Source organism: Anolis sagrei, chromosome 3, assembly GCF_037176765.1.
Source record: "Anolis sagrei isolate rAnoSag1 chromosome 3, rAnoSag1.mat, whole genome shotgun sequence".
Classification (NCBI taxonomy): Eukaryota; Metazoa; Chordata; class Lepidosauria; order Squamata; family Dactyloidae; genus Anolis; species Anolis sagrei.
This window is the reverse complement of record NC_090023.1, coordinates 2,543,665-2,569,269: the sequence shown is the minus strand read 5'-3', so window position 1 is coordinate 2,569,269 and position 25,605 is coordinate 2,543,665. Positions and strand designations below refer to the sequence as shown.

The 25,605-nt window shown below is 47.5% G+C and overlaps 1 protein-coding gene across 1 annotated transcript in view; it reads right to left on the bottom strand.

The window, feature by feature from the left end:
* PGM2L1 (phosphoglucomutase 2 like 1) overlaps positions 1–25,605 on the bottom strand; it is a 91,618-nt gene that overhangs the window by 40,245 nt on the left and 25,768 nt on the right. The window contains exon 3 of the mRNA XM_067466408.1: positions 10,343–10,510. Coding sequence (XP_067322509.1) covers positions 10,343–10,510 — 168 coding nt within the window. The remainder of the gene's footprint in view (positions 1–10,342; positions 10,511–25,605) is intronic.

Below are 25,605 nucleotides of genomic sequence, written 5' to 3'. Positions count from 1 at the left end.
AAACACTGCAAGTCGCGCATGGCTCTCAAATAGGGAGGCAAGGAATTCCACAAGGCAGGGGCAAAAATAGAGAAGGGTGCTTTCCAAGTGCACTTCCCTAGGACCCAGCGTATAGAGCAGATCGCGTTGGGATGGTCGTAGCGACCTCCGATGATGGGAGAAGGAGAGACGGTCTCTAAGATACAATGGACCCTGGCCATATAAAGATTTAAAGGTCAGGACCAGCATCTTATACAAACCACGATACTCAATTGGGAGCCAGTGTAGATGCCGCAGCACTGGTGTTCTATGGCATTTCATGGGCGTTCTTGTGAGTAACCTGGCTGCAGCATTCGGGACAATATGGAGCTTTCGGGTCGTAGAAATAGGAAGGCCCACATACAAGGCGTTACAATAGTCCAGCCTAGATGTGAACGTGGCATGGATGACTGTTGCCAGATCCTCATCCGACAGGGAAGGTGTCAGTTGCCTCGCTTGTCGTAGATGGAAAAAGGCATGTTTGCTGGCAGCAGCGACCTGAGCCTCCATCGCCAGCTGCAAATCCAAAATGACACCTAGGCTCTTAACGGTAGGCGATGGAGATAGAGCAGCGCCATCAAAGGTAGGTAACAGATGGGTCGGACCTATCGGGCGGCCATGCCACAGGATCTCAGTCTTCGCTGGATTCACCTTCAGTCTACTATCACGTAGCCAGTTCGACAAAGCCTCCAGGCATAAGGTGAAATTGTCAGGTATTGACGTTACTCCAGGCTCCAAGCGCAGGAGGAGTTGGGTGTCGTCCGCATATTGATAGCAGTCCAGGCTGAATCTCCGAACCAAACTGGCAAGGGGTCTAACGTAGATGTTGAAAGAAGGGAGAGAATTGCACCTTGGGATACCCCGCATAGGAGGGGGGAACTTTCGGAGACTTGGTCAATATATTCCACGCACTGACTCCGATTTCGGAGGAATGAACTGAACCAATTGAGGGCCTGACCGAACTCCGGACATGGCGAGACGGTGGATCATTAAATCGTAGTCAACGGTGTCGAACGCTGCGGTAAGATCGAGAACTACCAGAAGCACCGATCCGCCGCTATCAGACTGACGACGAAGTTCATCTGTACTAGCAACCAGGACCGTCTCCGTCCCATGACCCGGGCGAAAGCCTGACTGGAAACGGTCCAGGCCAGCTGTGTCATCCAAAAATTGCTGCAATTGTCCCAATACAGCCCGCTCTATCACCTTACCTAAGAATGGAAGATTAGAGACGGGACGATAATTGGCAAGCGTCATACAATGCAATGAAATCTAACCTCCCTTTTTTGGGCAAGGTGCCTGAGAAGGCAGTTGCCCTCCAACTTCAGGCAGTCTTGAATGACACACACTTCCTTGGGCCATTTCAAACCGGCTTCAGAGCAGGAGACGGAGTTGGGAGTGCTCTGGTCACCTTAGCAGTGGTTCTCAACCTGTGGGTCCCCAGATATTTTGGCCTTCAACTCCAAAACTCCTCTAACAGCTGGTAAACTGGCTGGGATTTCTGGGAGTTGTAAGTCAAAACACCTGGGGATCCACAAGGCTGTGAACCACTGTCTTAGTGGAAGATCTCCGTCTCAACACCAACAAGTGGTTTCTGTCTCTGTTGGTGCTTCTCAACTTCTCAGCGATATCAGTTTGCATGCTGGTCATTTCTGTGGTGAGGGAATCAGCCATCTACGAAGACGTTGCCCAGTGGACGCCCGGATGTCTTGTGATCCTGCGAGGAGCTTTTTTGTTGAGTTCCAGGGCCAGAGAAGCAGATGGCAGAAACAGAAGAGCAGCCTGCCTCAGGGGAGCATGCTTGCGCCATCCATGTTCAACATCTACACAAATGACCAGCCACTGCCAGAAGGGACAGTTTCATCTATGCTGATGATCGTGCCATCACCGCTCAAGCAGGGAGCTTTGAGAAGGTAGAACAGAAGCTCTCCAAAGCTCTAGGTGCTCTTACTGCCTACTACAGGGAAAACCAGCTGATCCCCAACCCATCTAAAACACAGACATGTGCCTTTCACCTCAAGAACAGACAAGCATCCTGAGCTCTGAAGATCACCTGGGAAGGAATCCCACTGGAGCATTGCAGCACACCCACATACCTGGGTGTCACTCTGGACCGTGCTCTGACCTACAAGAAGCACTGCCTGAACATCAAGCAAAAAGTGGGCGCTAGAAACAGTGTCATACAAAAGCTGACTGGCACAACCTGCGGATCACAACCAGACACAGTGAAGACATCTGCCCTTGCGCTGTGCTACTCTGCTGCTGAGTACACATGCCCAGTGTGGAACACACTTCACCACGCTAAAACAGTGGATGTGGCTCTGAATGAGACATGCCGCATTATCACGGGGTGTCTGCACCCTACACCACTGGAGAAATTACACTGTTTAGCCGGTATTGCACCACCTGACATCCGCCGGGAAGGAGCAGCCAATAGTGAAAGGACCAAGGCAGAGACATCTCCAGCTCATCCCCTGTTTGGGTATCAGCCAGCACGTCAACGACTTAAATCAAGAAATAGTTTTCTAAGATCTACAGAGACACTCGCTGGAACACCTCAGCAAGCGAGAGTCCAAAAGTGGCAGGCTCAAACCCAGAACCTCAACCAATGGCTGATACCAAATGAGAGACTGGGCACACAGAAGACGGGGCGACTTGGAAGGCACTGAACAGACTGCGCTCTGGCACCACGAGATGCAGAGCCAACCTTCAGAAATGGGGCCACAAAGTGGAATCCTCGATATGCGAACGTGGAGAGGAGCAAACCACTGACCACCTGCTGCAATGCACCCTGAGCCCTGCCACATTCACAATGGAGGACCTCCTTGCAGCAACACCAGAGGCACTCCAAGTGGCCAGATACCGGTCAAAGGACATTTAATCAACTACCAAACTCACAAATGTTGTATTTTATCTGTTTGTTTGCTTTGTTCTGTTAGAAATGTAATATAATTGACTGGTTAATCTGACACGACAAATAAATAGCGATATCAGCGATGGTATCCTTCTGGAATGCCTGTGGGCATCGGAGGCGCTGTCATGCAGTGGTTCAGGTTGTCCCTCTCATTTATTTATTACTGTGCTTATATACCGCCGTTTCTCAGCCTAAATCGGCGACTCAACGCGGTTTACAACACAACGATAAGCAGCAATATTCCATTAAAAAGCATAAAAACACATACACAATACACAATATTATTGGGCCACCAATAATAATCCAATGCATCTCTTAATTGTAGTCGCAATCCAATTTCGTCGTCTGTGATTAACCAATCCTTGTTCATCAGTTTCGTTGCACCAGATTAATCGAATGCTTGATTAAACATCCATGTCTTCAACCTTTTTCGAAATACCATCAGCGAAGGGGCTGATCTCACCTCTATGGGGAGGGCATTCCAAAGCCGAGGGGCCACCACAGAAAAGGCCCACACAGAAGACGGCAGGTTCCAGGTGGTGGCCCTTGGGGAGAGCTGCTCCTCCAACAGGAACTCCTATGTGACGTCCCACAAGGTGCCATTCCATCCCCAGTGCTCTTTCATATTTACATGAAACCACTGGAGAGATCATCCTTAGACATGGGACAGGGTCTTATCAGTATGCTGATGACACCCAAATGAATTTCTTCATGCCTTCCAAAATTTATTATTGATTTATTATTTCTCGCACTTCTACCCCGCCCTTCTCAACCCCCGAGGGGGGACTCAGGGCGGCTTACAAAAAGGCACAATTCGATGCCGGCACAACAACAAGGTAAAAGAAATAAAACACATAAACAGTAATTAAACAATTAAAACAGTTAAAACAAACAATTATATATCACAATTCCTTCCCCCCCCCCCTAAAAACAATCCCTAAAAACAATCTAGTGCTCAGCGTTTATCATCTCAGGGTACGTAAATTCAAATTCCACATTGTCCAATCCAACAATTCTGGTCGTCACTCGTGCCTTATCTATCCGCCAGATTACCCGAAGGCCTGGTCCCAAATCCAGGTTTTTAATTTCCTTCTAAAGGAGAGGAGGGATGACGATGACCTAATTTCCCCGGGGAGTGAGTTCCACAGGCGAGGGGCCACCACTGAGAAGGCCCTGCTCCTCGTCCCCACCAATCTCACTTGTGATAGAGGTGGGGCCGAGAGCAGTGCCTCCCCAGAAGACCTTAAACTCCGAGGTGGGACGTAGAAGGAGATGCGTTCTGGCAGATACGCTGAGCCAGAACCATATAGGGTTTTGTAGGTCAAAACCTTAACTTTGAATTGTGCTCAGAATTGGATTGGCAGCCAGTCGAGCTGGCATAACAGGGGGGTGGTGTGCTCCCTGTATGACGCTCCGGTGAGTAATCTAGCTGCCGCCCGCTGGACTAATTGAAGTTTCCGAACTGTCTTCAAAGGCACCCCACATAGAGTGCGTTGCAGTAATCTATTCGGGATGCAACGAGAGCGTGGACCACTGTGGCCAGATCAGACTTTCCAAAGTACGGGCGCAACTGGCGCACAAGTTTTAATTGTGCAAAAGCTCTCCCGGCCACCGCTGAGACCTGGGGTTCCAGGCTCAGCGATGAGTCCAGAATCACTCCCAAGCTGCGAAAACAGCTTTGGCTAAGTATAGTGTGTCTCCTCTGAATCAATGCCTGGAGGAAGTAATGGTCAGGATGAGGGGAAACACATTGAGACTGAATCCAGACATAATAGAGGTGCTTGTTGCCATCAAGAGTCCTCACCGGGGATGGAGGTGTGTCAACCTGGTCTGGATGGGGTCCCTTTCCCCCGAAAGAATGTGTCCGCAGCTTGGGATTCTGCATCTATGGCAAGCATCCTCAAAGGTTGTGAGCCCTCACAACCTCTGAGGATGCTTGCCATAGATGCAGGTGAAACATCATAGAATCATAGAATCAAAGAGTTGGAAGAGACCTCCTGGGCCATCCAGTCCAACCCCCTGCCAAGAAGCAGGAATATTGCATTCAAAGCACCCCTGACAGATGGCCATCCAGCCTCTGCTTAAAAGCTTCCAAAGAAGGAGCCTCCACCACACTCCGGGGCAGAGAGTTCCACTGCTGAACGGCTCTCACAGTCAGGAAGTTCTTCCTCATGTTCAGATGGAATCTCCTCTCTTGTAGTTTGAAGCCATTGTTCCATTGCGTCCTAGTCTCCAAGGAAGCAGAAAACAAGCTTGCTCCCTCCTCCCTGTGGCTTCCTCTCACATATTTATACATGGCTATCATATCCCCTCTCAGCCTTCTCTTCTTCAGGCTAAACATGTCCAGCTCCTTAAGCCGCTCCTCATAGGGCTTGTTCTCCAGACCTTTTATCATTTTAGTCGCTCTCCTCTGGACACATTCCAGCTTGTCAATATCAGGAGAGAATGCTTCTAGAGCATAGGCATATAGCCCAAAAAACCTACAACAACCCAGTGATTCCTGCCATGAAAGCCTTCGACAACAGAAGTGTACTTTCCCCCACCCTGGACATTCCACAGATATATGTATACACTCTACTTGCCTCACTGCCAACAGAACCTCTGAACAAACCTCTGAGAACGCCTGCCACAGATGCAGGTGAAATGCCAGGAGAGAATGCTGCTGGAACATGGCCAAACAGCCCAAAAAACTCACAGCAACCCAGTGATTCCAGCCATGAAAGCCTTCAACAACAGCAAGTCTTTCTACTCTTCAAACATCTGCAAACATTTACAAAAGCTCTTGCTATACTAAAAGAACACTGACATTGCGAGAATTATTAATGTTATCTATTTCATGGGGGAAATATTTGTTTTGTTTGAGTGGGAGAGATATCGTCCTTTTGTTTTATGTCATTTGTTGCTCTGCATATGAGCAACAAATGACATATGAGAATCTATGATTCTATGCATATGTCAATTTTATTTGTAGGGTTGTAGCTTTGTTTTGTTAAATAAAATGTGGTGTTTTAGGAAAAGGAGAGAGCACATCACTCCAACCCACCACTTTATGCTGAAAACAACTCTGTGAGCTATTATTAAGCTGACCCAAATGTATGCTTTCACAAACGGAATGAATAGTCAGGCCACAGTTCCTCGTGCTGACTCATCTGAAGGAGGCTTTGTAGGACAACTCCAAAATGCCGTCACTCCTTTTGAGAATTTCTTCACAACCCACAATCCATAAAGCGGGAGTGGGCAGCCTGTGGTTCTTCTCCAGATGGACTGTCAGTCCCATCAGCTCTCAGCAGAGGCAAGGAATCTTGGAGCTGCCATCTAGCACCTGGGAGCTGCCATCTAGCAACATTCATAGAATCATAGAATCAAAGAGTTGGAAGAGACCTCCTGGGCCATCCAGTCCAACCCCATTCTGCCAAGAAGCAGGAATATTGCATTCAAATCACCCCTGACAGATGGCCATCCAGCCTCTGCTTAAAAGCTTCCAAAGAAGGAGCCTCCACCACACTCCAGGGCAGAGAGTTCCACTACTGAACGGCTCTCACAGTCAGGAAGTTCTTCCTCATGTTCAGATGGAATCTCCTCTCTTGTAGTTTGAAGCCATTGTTCCATTGTGTCCTAGTCTCCAAGGAAGCAGAAAACAAGCTTGCTCCCTCCTCCTCCCTGTGGCTTCCTCTCACATATTTATACATGGCTATCATATCTCCTCTCAGCCTTCTCTTCTTCAGGCTAAACATGCCCAGTTCCCTAAGCCGCTCCTCATAGGGCTTGTTCTCCAGACCCTTGATCATTTTAGTCGCCCTCCTCTGGACACATTCCAGCTTGTCAATATCTCTCTTGAATTGTGGTGCCCAGAATTGGACACAATATTCCAGGTGTGGTCTTACCAAAGCAGAATAGAGGGGTAGCATTACTTCCTTAGATCTAGACACTAGGCTCCTCTTGATGCAGGCCAAAATCCCATTGGCTTTTTTTGCCGCCACATCACATTCCTGGCTCATGTTTAACTTGTTGTCCACGAGGACTCCAAGATCTTTTTCACACGTACTGCTCTCGAGCCAGGCATCCCCCATTATGTATCTTTGCATTTCATTTTTTCTGAGGACCATACAATGTCCAACAACCACTGTTGAAGAAACCATCACTGGACCCCACTCAATTCGACAACTATCGACCTGTTTCCAATCTCCAAAGTCATGGAACGTTTGGTGGCCTCTCAACTCCAGGTATTCTTGGAAGACATGGATTATCTGGATCCGGCACAGTCTGGCTTTAGGCCAGGACATGGAACCGAGTCAGCCTTGGTCGCCTTGGTAGATGATCTACACTGGGAGCTGGACAGGGGGAGTGTGTCCCTGTTGGTTCTTCTGGACCTCTCAGCGACCTTTGATACCGTCGACCACGGTATTTTTCTGGGACGCTTCATGGGAATGGACCTGGGGGGTACTGTTTTACAGTGGCTCTGGTCCTTTCTGGAGGGTCGCACCAGAAGGTGTTGTTGAGGGACATCTGTTCAACCCCACAACCTTTGTCTTGTGGGGTTCCTCAGGGTTCAATACTGTCTCCCATGTTGTTCAACATCTACATGAAGCCGCTGGGGGAGATCATCCGGAGTTTCAGGGTGCGGTGTCACCTGTATGCAGATGACGTCCAACTCTGTCACTCCTTCCCACCTGCTACTAAGGAGGCTGTGCAGGTCCTGAACCGGTGCTTGGCCGCTGTGACAGTCTGGATGAGGGCAAACAGATTGAAACTGATTCCAGACAAGACAGAGGTCCTCCTGGTCAGTTGGAAGGCCGAACAGGGCATAGGGTTGCAGCCTGTGCTGGACGGGGTTACACTCCCTCTGAAGACGCAGGCTCGTAGCTTGGGAGTGACCCTGGACTCATCGCTGAGCCTGGAACCCCAGGTTTCAGAGGTGACCAGGGGGACATTTCACAGAATCATAGAATCAAAGAGTTGGAAGAGACCTCATGGGCCATCCAGTCCAACCCCCTGCCAAAAAGCAGGAATGTTGCATTCAAATCACCCCTGACAGATGGCCATCCAGCCTCTATTTAAAAGCTTCCACAGTTAAACCTTGTGCGCCAGCTGCGCCCGTACCTTGGGAAGTCTGACTTGGCCACAGTAGTCCACACTCTGGTTACATCCTGTATAGACTACTGCAACATGCTCTATGTGGGGTTGCCTTTGAAGACGGTCCGGAAGCTTCAACTGGTCCAACGGACAGCAGCCAGGTTACTAACAGGAGCGGCACTCAGGGAGCATACCACTCCTCTGTTGCACCAGCTCCACTGGCTGCCAGTTTGCTACTGGGCAAAATTCAAAGTGCTGGCTCTAGCTTATAAAGCCCTAAACGGTTCTGGCCCAACTTACCTGTCCAAACTTATCTCCTCCTATGAACCAGCTAGGATGTTAAGATCATCTGGGGAGGCCCTGCTCTCGATCCCACCTGTGTCACAAATACGTTTGGCGGGGATGAGAGACAGGGCCTTCTCAGTAGTGGCCCCTCGGCTGTGGAATGCCCTTCCCAGGGATATTAGATTGGGGAGATATGTTCCGACAAGTAAACTGGGCCGGAAAGTATCTGCCCATGAAGGCACTGGCCATAAGAGTTTATTTCCCTTTGAATTCTTAGCACAGAGGTCAAGAGAGATTGCTAAAACCAATAACAAATGGTCTTAAAACAAATTTATGATTTACTATCATTAAAAGTTTGATTTGTGCCCGTATTTTATATACCTGAGGCCATGCATAAATTTCTCAGACAAAACGGAGTTGCGAGTTCAAAAAGTTTAAGGAGCCCTACTCTAAGGAGGTTCCAGGGTAGGTTTGCATTTGGGTTACTGTCCAGAGGAGGGCGACTAAAATGATCAAGGGTCTGGAGAACAAGCCCTATGAGGAGCGGCTTGGGGAGCTGGGCATGTTTAGCCTGAAGAAGAGAAGGCTGAGAGGAGATATGATAGCCATGTATAAATATGTGAGAGGAAACCACAGGGAGGAGGGAGCAAGCTTGTTTTCTGCTTCCTTGGAGACTAGGACTCAATGGAACAATGGCTTCAAACTACAAGAGAGGAGATTCCATCTGAACACGAGGAAGAACTTCCTGACTGTGAGAGCCGTTCAGCAGTGGAACTCTCTGCCCCGGAGTGTGGTGGAGGCTCCTTCTTTGGAAGCTTTTAAGCAGAGGCTGGATGGCCATCTGTCAGGGGTGCTTTGAATGCAATATTCCTGCTTCTTGGCAGAATGAGGTTGGACCGGAAGGCCCAGGAGGGCTCTTCCAACTCTAGGATTCTATGATTCTATGTCCGTATGTCATATGTCATTCTTTGTCTAAATGTTTTTCTGTAATCTGATGTCCCCTCTCACACTGGAAATTGCAATAAAAAGAACCTATGCTTCAAAATTATTGAAAAGTCATTCATGACATAGGCGAACGTCAGGAGAGAATGCTTCTAGAAGATGGCCATACAGTCCGAAAAAACCACTACAACCCAGTGATTCTGGCCATGAAAGCCTTCGACAATACATTCCAGGATAGTGGGTTGTTGTAGGTTTCTTCGGGCTATATGGCCATGTTCTAGAGCAGGGGTCAGGAACCTTCGGCCCTCCAGGTGTGGTGGACTTCAACTCCCACAATTCCTTGGGCCAAGGTAAGCCTTTGGGGCAAATGCCGAGCCTCAAGGAATTGTGGGAGTTGAAGTCCACCACACCTGGAGGGCCGATGGTTCCCCATGCCTGTTCTAGAGGCATTCTCTCCTGACGTTTCGCCTGCATCTATGGCAAGCATCCTCAGAGGTAGTGAGGTCTGTTGGAACTAGGAAAATGGGTTTATATATCTGTGGAATAATGACCAGGGTGGGACAAAGGACTCTTGTCTGCTGGAGCTAGGTGTGAATGTTTCAACTGACCACCTTGGATAAGCATTTGATTGCCTGGCAGTGCCTGGAGCAATCTTTTGTTGAGAGGTGATTGGATGTCCTTGATTCCAGGATAGGTTTGTATTTGAGTTACTGCAAGTCAGAAACACCTTGATGGCAGACAAATACAAACAACATCAACAACTGACTTGAAGCAGGAAGAACTAAAGACTGCCTGTTTACATCGGCCTCGGCCTCCCTTCCCTGTTATCTTTTCTTTTGCTGTGCTGTCTTTCAAATCGTATGCCCGCAGGCACTGAACGCTTCATTTGTTACTGAGATTACGTAAACAGCTTTGAAGAGTGATGTGCAAATAATGAAGGAGAAGAAATCCTGTGTACCTGGATGACACTACATAAACACAACACAAAGCTTCCTTTGAGCTATGGCAATGCTGGAAGTGTCAGCTTGCAAAAGAAGGTTGGCAATGAGAGAGAGAGAGAGGAAGGCGTAACCTCAAAGCGATCTGTGCTAACATCGCCGGGGAGCTCACCTGTGTGGACTGGATCACAGTCAAGTCGTTGATGCGGCAGAAGCCGGCTCCCATGGCGGAGCGCAGCCCCGCGGTCCCAAAGGTAAGGCGCCGGCAGAGGCGGTCTCGCAGCTCCTTATTCCTCCCATTTCGCAACAGGCTTTCGATCTGCTCTCTGGTTTTAGGGTTCTGCAAATGAAACACAAGTTCCACTGTTAGGGTTTACAACCAGAGGACACGGCTTAGGGGAGGATGGGCTATGATGGGAGGTGCAGTACCCTCATTCATTTCCCGATACCACCGTGACCTCCAATAATGATGGATCAGGACCAAACTTGCCACACAAAGCCACCATGACCCACTCCTTCACTCACTTCCTGAGATCACGATGACCCTCACCAATGACTGATCAAGACCAAACTTGGCACACAGAGCCCCCATCCCAGTGCGGTTGGAGTCAAATGAACCATGGATGATTGGACTTACGCTACCTTCACTCACTTCCTGAGATCATGATGACCCTCACCAATGACCGATGAAGACCAAACTTGGCACACAGAGCCCCGCCCCCCCCATGACCTACTCTACATCCCAGTGCGGTTGGAGTCAGATGAGCCATGGATGATTGGACTTACAGTACCTTCACTCACTTCCTAAGATTACTATGACCCTCACCAATGACCGATGAAGACCAAACTTGGCACACAGACCCCCCCCCCCCCCATGACCCACTCTACATCCCAGTGCGGTTGGAGGCAGATGAGCCATGGATGATTGGACTTACAGTACCTTCACTCACTTCCTGAGATCACGATGACCCTCATCAATGGCTGATGAAGACCAAACTTGGCACACAGAGCCCCCCCCCCATGACCCACTCTACATCCCAGTGCGGTTGGAGGCAGATGAACCATGGATGATTGTACTTACAGTACCTTTGCTCACTTCCTGAGATCACGATGACCCTCCCCAATGACTGTTGAAGACCAAATATGGTACACAGAGCCCCCATCCCAGTAAGGTTGGAGTCAGATGAGCCATGGATGATTGGACTTACAGTACCTTCACTCACTTCCTGAGATCACTATGACCCTCACCAATGGCCGATGAAGACCAAACTTGGCACACAGAGCACCCCCCCCCCCCCATGACCCATTCTACATCCTGGTGCGGTTTGGGGGAGGATGCACCATGGATGATGGGACCTTCACTCACTTCCTGAGACCACTGTGACTTAAACCAATGACAGATCAGGACCAAACTTGGCATACAGAGCCCCCATGACCCACTTTACCTCCTGGTGCATTTTGGGGGATTACAGCCCATGGATGATGGGATTTACAGTGCTTTCACTCACTTCCAGAGACCGCTGCGACCCACATCACTGACCGATCAAGACCAAACTTGGCACACAGAGCCCCCATGATCCACTCTACATCCTGGTGTGGTTTGGGGGAGGATGGACCATGGATGATGGAACCTTCACTCACTCCCTGAGACTACTGTGACTTAAATCAATGATAGATAGATTTATTTATTTATTTATTTATTTATTTATTTATTTACAGTATTTCTATTCTGCACTTCTCACCCCACAGGGGACTCAGGGCAGATTACAATGTACATATACATGGCAAACATTCAATGCCATAGACACACAACATATATAGACAGACACTCAGGGGCTATTTAACATTCCAGCTTTTCATGAGGGTATTCTGGCCACCAGGGGAGCTGTTGTTTCAACGTCCATTTGTGACACTGATGAAGCACTTCCTCATTCTTCGCATGCTTGCTGGAGATTTTTATGGCCTCGTAAATTAGTTAAATTAGCCTCCCCGCATAAGCGGTACCTAAATTTCCTACTTGACAGATGCAACTGTCTTTTGTGCTGCAAAGGTTGACAGCAAGCTACACAAATTGGTCGGAAGCTCACTCCGACCCGGGCTGGCTTCGAACGGCTGACTTTTCAGTCAGTAGTGATCTTAATGCAGCTGCCTCCCAGCCAGCTCTGCCACAATCCAGATCAGGACCAAACTTGGTATACAGAGCCTCCATGATCCACTTTATCTCCTGGTGCATTTTGGGGGATTACAGGCCATGGATGATGGGCTTTAGAGTGCTTTCACTCACTTTCAGAGAGCACAGCGACCCACACCACTAGTCAGTGGTGTGGGTCGCTGACCAAACTTGGTCAAACTTGGTCAAACTTGGTCAAGACCAAACTTGGCACACAGAGCCCCCATGATCCACTCTACATCCTGGTGTGGTTTGGAGAAGGCTGGACCATGGACGATGGGACTTGCATATCGGAGTTGTAGTTCACCTGCACCCACTAAACCCAGCAGACATTGGATCTAAACAATGCCTTTCTCAAATAATCCAGGCACCGCAGGGTTCCGAAGCAAAAAACCCCAAAGCACTGCAAATTAGATTGAAGCTACTCTTGATATGTTCTGGCTTAACCTGAGAGCCAGTTGTCATGATCCTTTAAGCCCATTAACAAGTTCCACAATCAGTGAGCCAGCATCTTCATGCTTTGCGTGTTGCATTTGGAAGCCAAATCAATCACGGCCCAGGTGGCACCAAACTTCCGCCGCCTAAGATCGGAAAGGCTTAGGTGAAATCTTCCGCTGCTCTAATTAGGCACACATCGTTGCCACATGTCAAATACTTTGAAGGTTGCCATACAGCAACATAATGTTGGTGGACAGGAAAAGAGATTTAAAGATGGGCTTCAAGCCAACCTTAAAAACTGACAAAGACACCAGGAAGCCCTGGCTCTTGAGCGCTCTAACTGGAGGTCAGCTGTGACCAGCAGTGCTGCCGAATTTGAAGAGGCACAAATGGAGGGTGAAAGAGAGAAACGTGCCAAGAGGAAGAAGATGCACTAAGCCAACCCTGACCAGGACTGCCTTCCATCTGGAAACCGATGTCCTCACTGCGGGAGAACAAGGGGGTCAAGAATCGGGCTCCATAGTCACCTATGTACTCACCACAAAGACATTTCACTTGAAGACCATCATCCTTGGATTATGAAGGATTGCCTAAGTGGGACATCATGTATCGGACAGATGGCAAGCTATTCAACTTCAGCAGACTGAAAGCCAAAACCAAGGTTACAACAACATCTGTTATAGAGCTCCAGTATGCTGATGACAACGTCATCTGTGCGCATTCAGAAGAAGATCTACAAGCCACTCTAAACATCTTTGCAGAAGCATACGAGAAGCTCGGCCTGTGATTGAACATTGAAAAAACCAAAGTGCTGTTCCAGCAGACACCAGCCAACCCCTCTCCAATGCCAGAGATACAGCTTAATGGTGTAACATTAGAAAATGTGGACCATTTCCGCTCCCTTGGCAGCCACCTCTCCACCAAAGTCAACATCGACACCGAAATACAACACCGCCTGAGCTCTGCAAGCGCAACATTTTCCCGAATGAAGCAGAGAGTGTTTGAGGACCAGGACATCCATAGGGAGACCAAGGTGCTTGTCTATAGAGCTATTGTCCTCCCAACCCTGCTCTATGCCTGTGAAACGTGGACTGTCTACAGACGTCACATGCAACTCCTGGAACGATTCCATCAGCGTTGCCTCCGGAAAATCCTGCAAATCTTTTGGGAAGACAGGCGGACAAACATCAGCGTGCTGGAAGACCACCAGCATTGAAGCGATGTTCCTCCGCAATCAACTCCGCTGGACCGACCACGTTGTCCGGATGCCCGACCACCATCTCACAAAGCAGTTGCTCTACTCCGAACTCAAGAACGGAAAACGGAATGTTGGTGGACAGGAAAAGAGATTGAAAGATGGGCTCAAAGCCAACCTTAAAAACTCTGGCATAGACACTGAGAACTGGGAAGCCCTGGCCCTTGAGCGCTCCAGCTGGAGGTCAGCTGTGACCAGCAGTGCTGCAGAATTTGAAGAGGCATGAATGGAGGGTGAAAGAGAGAAACGTGCCAGGAGGAAGGCGCATCAAGCCATCCCCAACCAAGACCGCCTTCCACCTGGAAACCAATGCCCTCACTGCGGAAGAAGATGCAGAGCAAGAATAGGGCTCCACAGCCACATACGGACCCACAAGAACACTGGAAGACAATTATCCTCGGAAAACGAGGGATCGCCTAAGTAAGTAAGTAAGTGGGACATAGAATCATAGAATCATAGAATCAAAGAGTTGGAAGAGACCTCCTGGGCCATCCAGTCCAACCCCATTCTGCCAAGAAGCAGGAATGTTGCATTCAAATCACCCCTGACAGATGGCCATCCAGCCTCTGTTTAAAAGCTTCCAAAGAAGGAGCCTCCACCACACACTCTCCGGGGCAGAGAGTTCCACTGCCGAACATATACTACTATCATATACTATTATCTATGCTCCCAAGTCTGTGATATCAAGTCGTTTTGGAGACCTCATCTGGGACAGGCTATTGAAGCGTTCCTACCTGGCCAGAATCCGTTTGCAAAAAGTCAATGAAGGCATGTATGCATGGAAGCCAACTTTCTGATCAGCAAGGCCAACCCTCCATCCTGTCTGTGACAAACTGTTTTCCTGTATTCTAGAACCGAAGCCACTGAAAATGAACTCTTGCATAGAGATAGGTAAGTAGGTATGCTTGTCTCTTTTTGGCATCAAGACACAAATGAATCCAGTGTATTGATTTCAACTGGGAAGAATACAGCCTAAGCTTTCATTGAAAAGTCAATTTCATCAACTCCATGGACAGACATTATTATTATTATTATTATTATTATTATTAACTTTATTTGTACCCCGCTAACATCTCCCGCAGGACTCGATGCGGCTTACAAAGGCTAAGGCCTCAATAAAAACAACAGCATAACAATACACATAACATTTCATGCAAATCAAAACATTAAGCAATAACAGTAAACAATAAGACAGTACACCATAACACGATAAAACTAGGGCCGTGCCAAATGTAATGGGTACAGATTAAAAAGTGCTGAGTATGACAGGTGAAAAGTAGGGTAAGTGCAATGTGCAGACAATCTTAAATCTCTACTAAAGTGCTTCTGGGACATATTGCTGGAGTTTCCTATTCTGGAAAGGCACACCAGAACAGCCAGGTCTTCAAACTCTTCCTAAAGACTGCCAGTGTAGGGGCTTGTCTGATGTCCTTGGGGACGGTGTTCCAAAGTCGGGGAGCTACCACAGAAAAGGCCCTGCCCCTCGTCCCCACCAAACGCGCCTGCGACGCAGGTGGGATCGCAAACAGGGCCTCTCCAGATGAACGAAGAGAACGCGTGGGTTCATAGACGGAATTGGGACCGGAAAATGAACGGCAGCCAATGGAGCTCCTTGAACAGGAGGGTTGACCGCTCCTTGTAAGGAGCACCAGTTAACATCCTGGCTGCCGCCCATTGGACTAACTGAAATTTCCAAGCCGTTTTCAAGGGCAGCCCCACGTAGAGCGCATTACAGTAGTCCAATCTAGAGGTGACCAAGGCCTGGACCACCCTGGCCACATTCAAAGACAGAAGAATGTGAAAAGCAATGGAAATGCTAAAATATGTGATAGGTGCCCATAGCTGAAGGGCCAAGGGTGGGTGATAGGTTTTGTATGCAAGCTGAGATAGCTAGGTAAATGCACACACGCGCATAACGGAAAATCTATGCACCTCATCCCACGAGATAAGCAAATCGTTTGAGATTGTTGGTTTTCCCTTAAGCTTTGCCACACCCAATGCTGAAATTTAACAGAAGATTTTCCTACCCCATCACAACTAATCCTTTTCTCCACTTTCTTACAGATTTATCAGTTTGATTTGCCATCACAAAGAAACAGGTGAAGATCAGGCATGTCTCATTTACGATATAACAGGCATGGGCAAACTTCAGCCCTCCATCCAGGTGTTTTGGACTTCAACTCCCACAACTCCCTGGACTATTGGCTATCCCTCCCAATTTGGTGTCGTCTGCAAACTTGATGATCATGCCTTCTAGCCTTTTATTAATGACTTAGATGAAGGGCGAGAAGGCATGATCATCAAGTTTGCAGACGACACCAAATTGGGAGGGAGAGCCAATAGTCCAGAGGACAGGAGCAGGATTCAAAACGATCTTGACAGATTAGAGAGATGAATGGCCAAAACTCACAAAATGAAGTTCAACAGTGACAAATGCAAGATACTCCACTTTGGCAGAAAAAACAAAATGCAAAGATACAGAATGGGGGACAATGCCTGGCTCGAGAGCAGTACGTGTGAAAAAGATCTTGGAGTCCTCGTGGACAACAAGTTAAACATGAGCCAGGAATGTGATGTGGCGGCAAAAAAAGCCAATGGGATTTTGGCCTGCATCAATAGGAGCCTAGTGTCTAGATCTAAGGAAGTATTGCTACCCCTCTATTCTGCTTTGGTTAGACCACACCTGGAATATTGTGTCCAATTCTGGGCACCACAATTCAAGAGAGATATTGACAAGCTGGAATGTGTCCAGAGGAGGGAGACTCAAATGATCAAGGGTCTGGAGAACAAGCCCTATGAGGAGCGGCTTAGGGAACTGGGCATGTTTAGCCTGAAGAAGAGAAGGCTGAGAGGGGATATGATAGCCATGTATCAATATGTGAGAGGAAGCCACAGGGAGGAGGAGGAGGTAGCAAGCTTGTTTTCTGCTTCCTTGGAGACTAGGACGCAATGGAACAATGGCTTCAAACTACAAGAGAGGAGGTTCCATCTGAACATGAGGAAGAACTTCCTGACTGTGAGAGCCGTTCAGCAGTGGAACTCTCTGCCCCGGAGTGTGGTGGAGGCTCCTTCTTTGGAAGCTTTTAAGCAGAGGCTGGATGGCCATCTGTCAGGGGTGATTTGAATGCAATATTCCTGCTTCTTGGCAGAATGGGGTTGGACTGGATGGCCCAGGAGGTCTCTTCCAACTCTTTGATTCTATGATTCTATGATTCTATAATTCCTAACAGCTGGTAGGCTGGAGCCCACAGTAGACGCTTGCATCACATGATGGGCTCAGTGCGTCGCCAATTCTTAAATGTATAGAAATGATGATTTTATTGTGTGTGATGAAGTCCTATATGTAATGCATTGGTAGTTTAGAGCCACATGAAGAAAGTCAAGGACAAAAGTTGAATATGACGAGCACAGGAATAGTGACCACAGATGACTTGCATAACTTTAAAATGAGGCATGAAAATACTGAAGCGGTTTGAAAAGAAGAAGAAAAGGGAAGAACAGAAACAATAACGGAAATGTGGCAGCAGTTTTTAAGACAAACTGGGGTTTTTTACGCAGCAGGAGATGAACACAACTACTTCTTTGAAACTGAAATAGTCAAAAGATTTCTATACATTGGGTTAGTCATTAATCAGAATCAGGGGAACTCCAGACAGCAAACAATCGAGTGCCAGGTAACACTTCCCAAACATAGGGTGATTCCAGGCAACAACAGCCAGGCTACCTCTAGAATAAATTATATCAAGGGGGAAAAACCCACAGAAGGGTCACATAAGTTAAATGGATGTTCCAATTGTTAATGGCTGTTCAATTTGAACAGATTCAGATTTTGCTCATTCGATTCTTTCAAGATGCATTTGCACAGTTTCCATGTTAAGTGTCCCAAGGGCCTGTGTATGAACGCACCAGTCCATTCCGATCGTAAGAGCACGACAGAATCTGTTTTGAAACAAGAGGCGGGGGGAAAAATCCCAAGATGATTTCCGAGAAGCTTCTCAGGCGGAACAAGCCTTTGTTTTGCAGGTTTGCCTTTGAACCAGGAATGTAATCTCGGGCTGCAATCTTTGCAAGGCACCCACCGGGTTTGTTTGTGTTTTTGAACGGCTTTAAAGTTTCAGCGAGAAAGAACTTGGCACTGGACGGCGGACGGCACACAGCGAGCGATCCGAAGCGCAATTTGCATGACGTAAACAAAGCAGACCTGTTTTGATTCTGTGCCTAATGGAATAAGTTCCAAAACTTAAAACTGTTCCTCATTAAGCAGAGAGAGAGTAAACCAAACACCTTAGCAGAGGTTTAAAAAAGGCAGCGGAATCCGATGTCCGGAGGGTGACCGAGCAAGGAGTGACATTTACCGCAAAGAGGTCAGCCAGCTCCTAGGTACGGCAGCTGCCAGGAGCCGGGCCAGCAGCTCTTGAGGCAGCTGGGAGAAGCAGGATCTCAGGAGGAGAATGCACAAGATTCAGGAGATCCAGCGTCAGCAATTCAGAGCACAATCCTGACTCCAAGAGACACAGGAAGAACAGTTCATAAAGGATTCATTTCCTGTTATGAAGCAGGAAGCGAAACAGGGCTCTGGACTCACAAGAGTTGGAAGAGACCTCCAAGGCCCATCCCGTCCAACCCCCTTCGCCAGGCAGGAAGACACCATCCAAGCCCTCCTGACAGATGGACATTCAGCCTCTGGTTAAAAACCTCCAGAGAAGGAGACTCTGCCACACTCCGAATCAGCATATTCAACAATGGAACAGTTCTAACCATTACAACAAAAAAGCCTACAATATGGTTCAGATATGTGGATGACACTTTCACCATTTGGAGCCATGGAGAAGAATCATAGAATCATAGAATCAAAGAGTTGGAAGAGACCTCCTGGGCCATCCAGTCCAACCCCATTCTGCCAAGAAGCAGGAATATTGCATTCAAATCACCCCTGACAGATGGCCATCCAGCCTCTGCTTAAAAGCTTCCAAAGAAGGAGCCTCCACCACAGGGGCAAAGAGTTCCACTGCTGAACGGCTCTCACAGTCAGGAAGTTCTTCCTCATGTTCAGATGTAATCTCCTCTCTTGTAGTTTGAAGCCATTGTTCCATTGCGTCCTAGTCTCCAAGGAAGCAGAAAACAAGCTTGCTCCCTCCTCCTCCCTGTGGCTTCCTCTCACATATGTATACATGGCTATCATATCTCCTCTCAGCCTTCTCTTCTTCAGGCTAAACATGCCCAGTTCCCTAAGCCGCTCCTCATAGGGCTTGTTCTCCAGACCCTTGATCATTTTAGTCGCCCTCCTCTGGACACATTCCAGTTTGTCACTATCTCTCTTGAATTGTGGTGCCCAGAATTGGACACAATATTCCAGGTGTGGTCTAACCAAAGCAGAATAGAGGGGTAGCATTACTTCCCTAGATCTAGACACTATGCTCCTCTTGATGCACGCCAAAATCCCATTGGCTTTTTTTGCTGCCACATCACATTGTTGGCTAATGTTTAAATTGTTGTCCACGAGGACTCCAAGATCTTTTTCACACGTACTGCTCTCGAGCCAGGCATTGTCCCCCATTCTGTATCTTTGCATTTCATTTTTTCTGCCAAAGTGGAGTATCTTGCATTTGTCACTGTTGAACTTCATTTTGTTCAATTCAAAACAAAATCCTGACTCCAAGAGACACAGAAAGAACGGTTCATAAAGGATTCATTTCCTGTTATGAAGCAGAAAGCAAAACAGGGCTCTGGACTCACAAGAGTTGGAAGAGACGTCCAAGGGCCATCCTGTCCAACCCCCTTCGCCAGGCAGGAAGACACCATCCAAGCCCTCCTGACAGATGGACATTCAGCCTCTGGTTAAAAACCTCCAGAGAAGGAGACTCCGCCACACTCCGAATCAGCATATTCAACAATGGAACAGTTCTAACCATTACAACAAAAAAGCCCAAGATATGTGTTCTGCCGCTGCTGGGCCTGTTTTTGGTTGGCTTTAAATATATTGACAAGCTGGAATGTGTCCAGAGGAGAGCAACTAAAATGATCAAGGGTCTGGAGAACAAGCCCTATGAGGAGCGGCTTAGGGAACTGGGCATGTTTAGCCTGAAGAAGAGAAGGCTGAGAGGAGATATGATGAGGGCCATGTATAAATATGTGAGAGGAAGCCACAGGGAGGAGGAGGGAGCAAGCTTGTTTTCTGCTTCCTTGGAGACTAGGACGCAATGGAACAATGGCTTCAAACTACAAGAGAGGAGATTCCATCTGAACATTAGGAAGAACTTCCTGACTGTGAGAGCCGTTCAGCAGTGGAACTCTCTGCCCTGGAGTGTGGTGGAGGCTCCTTCTTTGGAAGCTTTGAAGCAGAGGCTGGATGGCCATCTGTCAGGGGTGATTTGAATGCAATATTCCTGCTTCTTGGCAGAATGGGGTTGGACTGGATGGCCCAGGAGATCTCTTCCAACTCTTTGATTCTATGATTCTATAGGATGTGTAACCTTTGCCCCGCGGGAAGCCATGGGCCTAAGAAGAAGTTTTCAGAGGTTTCCACTACAAAAGAGTCTTGATATGTCTTGAAAAATACAACAAGGTCTTTTATTAATGAATCAAACAGGTACTTCAGAGCTTTCTTGATAAAGAATTAGTTCTCTCAATCTTGCCCACAGGGGACAGGCACTATCTTCAACAAGTTTTCTTTACAGGAAAATTCCCCTTTTTTAACTTCTTCCAAAGCTGACTAAAATCTGGTGTGGGTTCCGCTGCCAGTGTGGGTTCCTCACTGGTGTGGGTTCCGCTGCCAGGCGGAACTAAATACAAAATGGCCCACTTCCCTACCAAAGCCCAAAAAGGGGGCGGGACTAGGGAACCTAAGGATAATTGACAAGCAACTGACCCAATAACTGCAAAATAAGGAGAGCCATCTAACTGCAAAGGCATATAACTTCAAAATACATGCAGCAATGAACAAAAAGCAAGATAAGCTGGAATTCCTGGTGCTGCTGTATCAAAACAATATGGTTCAGATATGTGGATGACACTTTCACCATTTGGAGCCATGGAGAAGAAGAACTCAACAGGTTCCTGGACCATCTTAACAGCATCCACCCAAACATCCAATTCACCATATTGTATCACCTTCTACGTCCCGCCTAGGAATTTAAGATCTTCTGGAGGTGGAAGAGTTGGCCCCATCTAGGAGTTCAGTACCTCTCGGTTCCCAGGGTGATCAGTCCCAGGAATATGAGGTATCCAGCCTTGAAGATGGTGTTTGAGGTCAACGTAATGCTTTCATAGAATCATAGAATCATAGAATCAAAGAGTTGGAAGAGACCTCATGGGCCATCCAGTCCAACCCCCTGTTAAGAAGCAGGAATATTGCATTAAAATCACCCCTGACAGATGGTCATCCAGCCTCTGCTTAAAAGCTTACAAAGAAGGAGCCTCCACCACACTCCGGGGCAGAGAGTTCCACTGCTGAACGGCTCTCACAGTCAGGAAGTTCTTCCTCATGTTCAGATGGAATCTCCTCTCTTGTAGTTTGAAGCCATTGTTCCATTGCGTCCTAGTCTCCAGGGAAGCAGAAAACAAGCTTGCTCCCTCCTCCTCCCTGTGGCTTCCTCTCACATATTTATACATGGCTATCATATCTCCTCTCAGCCTTCTCTTCTTCAGGCTAAACATGCCCAGCTCCTTAAGCCGCTCCTCATAGGGCTTGTTCTCCAGACCCTTGATCATTCTAATTGCCCTCCTCTGGACACATTCCAGCTTGTCAATATCTCTCTTGAATTGTGGTGCCCAGAATGGGACACAATATTCCAGGTGTGGTCTAACCAAAGCAGAATAGAGGGGTAGCATCACTTCCTTAGATCTAGACACTAGGCTCCTATTGATGCAGGCCAAAATCCCATTGGCTTTTTTTGCCGCCACATCACATTCCTGGCTCATGTTTAACTTGTTGTCCACGAGGACTCCAAGATCTTTTTCACACGTACTGCTCCCAAGCCAGGTGTCACCCATTCTGTATCTTTGCATTTCATTTTTTCTGCCAAAGTGGAGTATCTTGCATTTGTCACTGTTGAACTTCATTTTGTTAGTTTTGGCCCATCTCTCTAATCTGTCAAGATCCCTTTGAATCCTGCTCCTGTCCTCTGGAGTATTGGCTATCCCTCCCAATTTGGTGTCGTCTGCAAACTTGGAAGATCCTGCCTTCTAACCCTTCATCTCAGTCATTAATAAAGATCCTGAACAGGACCGGGCCCAGGACGGAACCCTGTGGATGGCACTCCACTTGTCACTTCTTTCCAAGATGAAGAGGAAGCCTTGGGGAGAATCACGCTCTGGGTTCGTCCATTTAACCAGTTATAGATCCACCTCACTGTAGTTTTGCCTCGCCCACATTGGACTAGTTTCCTTGCCAGAAGGTCATGGGGGGCCTTGTCAAAGAAGGCCTTCCTGAAATCCAGGTACGATCACACTAAAGTTTCAGGAGTTAGAAGAGTGTGCCCAGTGATGAAAGACAAGCAAGGCCTTATCTTGTTTACCTTCATTATCTCCAGACTGGAAGACTAACGGAGTGAAAGTTTTCCAGCTGCGTTCGTAATCAGCTTAGCAGGTGGATTATGGAGGTCAATACCTTAAGAAACCGAAAACACCAAGGAGACAACTTCATGGACCTGTGCCTGCTAACCAGGTAACTTAGTGCCCTAATCAGACAGGTAAAGAGCTCTGCCAACAGGTAATGTCACCAAAATATATCACAGCAAAGAGTGAGAAAAACTACAGAGTCACACCAATATATCTGAGGTTCCTGACCAGACTGTGGTTGCCTGAAATTGCAGGCGCAATTGAGTGTCATTAAATAATACAACTTCTGGTTCCAGCACACCACCGAATTGCAACGGAAGACCTAGAGCAGGGGTCCTCAAACTATGGCCCGGGGGCCAGATATGGCCCTCCATGGTCATTTACCTGGCCCTCACTCAGGGTCAACATAAGTCTGAAACGACTTGAAAACACAACAACAACAACAATCCTATCTCATCAGCCAAAAGCAGGCCCACACTTTCCGCAATCCTATCTCATTTTATCTCATTGTTCATTTTAATTATTGCATTGTTTTTAAGTGGTTTTTTTTTTTTTTGCACTACAATAAGATATGTGCAGGGTTGTTGTAGGTTTTTTTGGGCTATATGGCCATGTTCTAGAGGCATTCTCTCCTGACGTTTCACCTGCATCTATGGCAAGCATCCTCAGAAGTAGTGAGGTCTGTTGGAACTAGGAAATGGGTTTATATATCTGTGGAATGACCAGGGTGGGACAAAGGACTGTTGTCTGTTGGAGCTAGTTGTGACTGTTTCAACTGACCACCTTGATTAGCATTTGATTGCCTGGCAGTGCCTGGAGCAATCTTTTGTTGAGAGGTGATTAGATGTCCTTGCTTGTTTCCTCTCTAGGTGAAACATTCACCTGAGTCTTGATAAGAGGTGGAAGAGTTGGAGAGATGGGTGTTGGCGCTCAGCTGTAATGGGTAAGGCAGCTGACAGCAATGAGGAAAGGGCAGGGGGCAGCTCATCAACGGATGATGAGCTGTAGGATAAATGAAGGCACTGAAAGAATGGAACTTGGCAGTAGGCAAAGTGTTGGATATGTGCCTTGGGTTCTGTCGCTGCTGCTTCTCTTGTTGGGCTTGGGTCCTGGAACTGCAGGTTGCCGTGTTCTTCGTGTGCTGACTGGCTTGGATTCTCGTAAGTGCGGATTTCCCCTCTTCTTGACCACGGACTGTTACTGACGACGACAACGCTTTCTGGACTCTTGTATCTTCAACTGGGACTTCTTCGACCTTGGACTGCTTTTGGACAACGGCTTCTCTTTACAGCTTTTTGTTTTGGCTTTATCTTTGAACTGTGTGATTTTGGTGCATTTTGCTTGAACTCTTATTTAATCCAGATTATTTGCCAGTTTAATCAGGATTATTTGCCAGTTTAATCCGGATTATTTTCCAAGTTCGTTTTTTCTAGCTGCAATTTGCTGCAAACTTTGAGTTCTGACCAGAGGCACTGAAGCAAGTGTCTCTGAGTCCCGTTTACTTCGATTTAATAAACTGTTGTTTTGATTACATTCCTGTGTCTGGCTCTTTAAGGCATCTGGGTTCCGACAGTGTGTGTGTGTGTGTGTGTGTGTATATATATATATATATATATATATGGTTTTGTGCATGCCTTGTAATGTATTTTTTGTTTTGTTTTTTTGCTTTTAAAGTCTCTTTTGCTGTGTTTTCAAGTGTTTTTATGATTGATGGTCACTCGTTGTCCTGATAGGTGTATTGTGTCCAAATTTGGTGTCAATTCACCCAGTGGTTTTTGTGTTATGTTAATCCCACAAACGAACATTACATTTTTATTTATATAGATGGTTATTGACACAGTCCCCTGTAATGTGAGGCTGGAGGAGAGTTCTGCACATACTCTGGATGACCCAAAAGACAAACAACTGCTAGACAACAAGACGAATAAACTAAAACTGCTGTACTTTGGCCATATCATATGGCTCACTAGAAAACATAACCGTATTCTGTAATAATAAATAATAATATTTATTTATTTTTTATTTATTTATTTGCTGCATTTGTTGACCGCCGTTCTCAGCCCTAGGGCGACTCACGGCGGTGTACAACATATAAAAGACAGTTTACAATAAAGCACGACAAAAAATCAACATATCACTAATACACACTAATATAATTACACTAAAATAATCCGCTCCGTCTTATTGTAGAATCATAACCAAACTCATAATCCATATTCCGTTCCGGTTGTCATTACCAGTTAATGTACACTCAGTTAAATGCCTTCTCAAATAGCCATGTCTTTAGGCTCTTACGAAAAGACATAAGGGAGGGCGTTCCACAGCCGGGGGGCCACCACCGAGAAGGCCCTCTCTCTCGTCCCCGCCAGACGTGCCTGTGAAGCAGGCGGGATCGAGAGAAGGGCCTCCCCAGACGATCTCAAGGCCCTCGTGGGCTCATAGGCCGAGATGCGGTCCGAAAGGTATTTTGGGCCGGAACCGTTTAGGGCTTTGTAGGCCAACACCAGCACCTTAAATTGGGCCCGGTAGCAGATCGGCAGCCAGTGGAGCTGGAACAACAAGGGCGTTATATGCTCCCTGCGTCCCGCTCCTGTTAGTAACATGGCTGCCGCGCGCTGGACTAGCTGAAGCTTCCGGGCCGTCTTCAAGGGCAGCCCCACGTAGAGAGCGTTGCAGTAGTCAAGGCGGGATGTGACCAGAGCGTGTACTACCGTGGCCAAGTCAGACTTCCCGAGGTACGGGCGCAGCTGGCGCACAAGCCTGAGCTGTGCAAATGCTCCCCTGGTCACCGCTGAAACCTGGGGATCCAGGCTCAACGATGAATCCAGGATCACACCCAAACTGCGAACCTGCGCCTTCAAGGGGAGTGCGACCCCGTCCAGCACAGGCTGTAACCCTATACCCCGTTCGGCCTTGCGACTGACCAGGAGTACCTCTGTCTTGTCTGGATTTAATTTCAGTTTGTTCGCCCTCATCCAGACCGTTACAGCGGCCAGGCACCGGTTCAGGACTT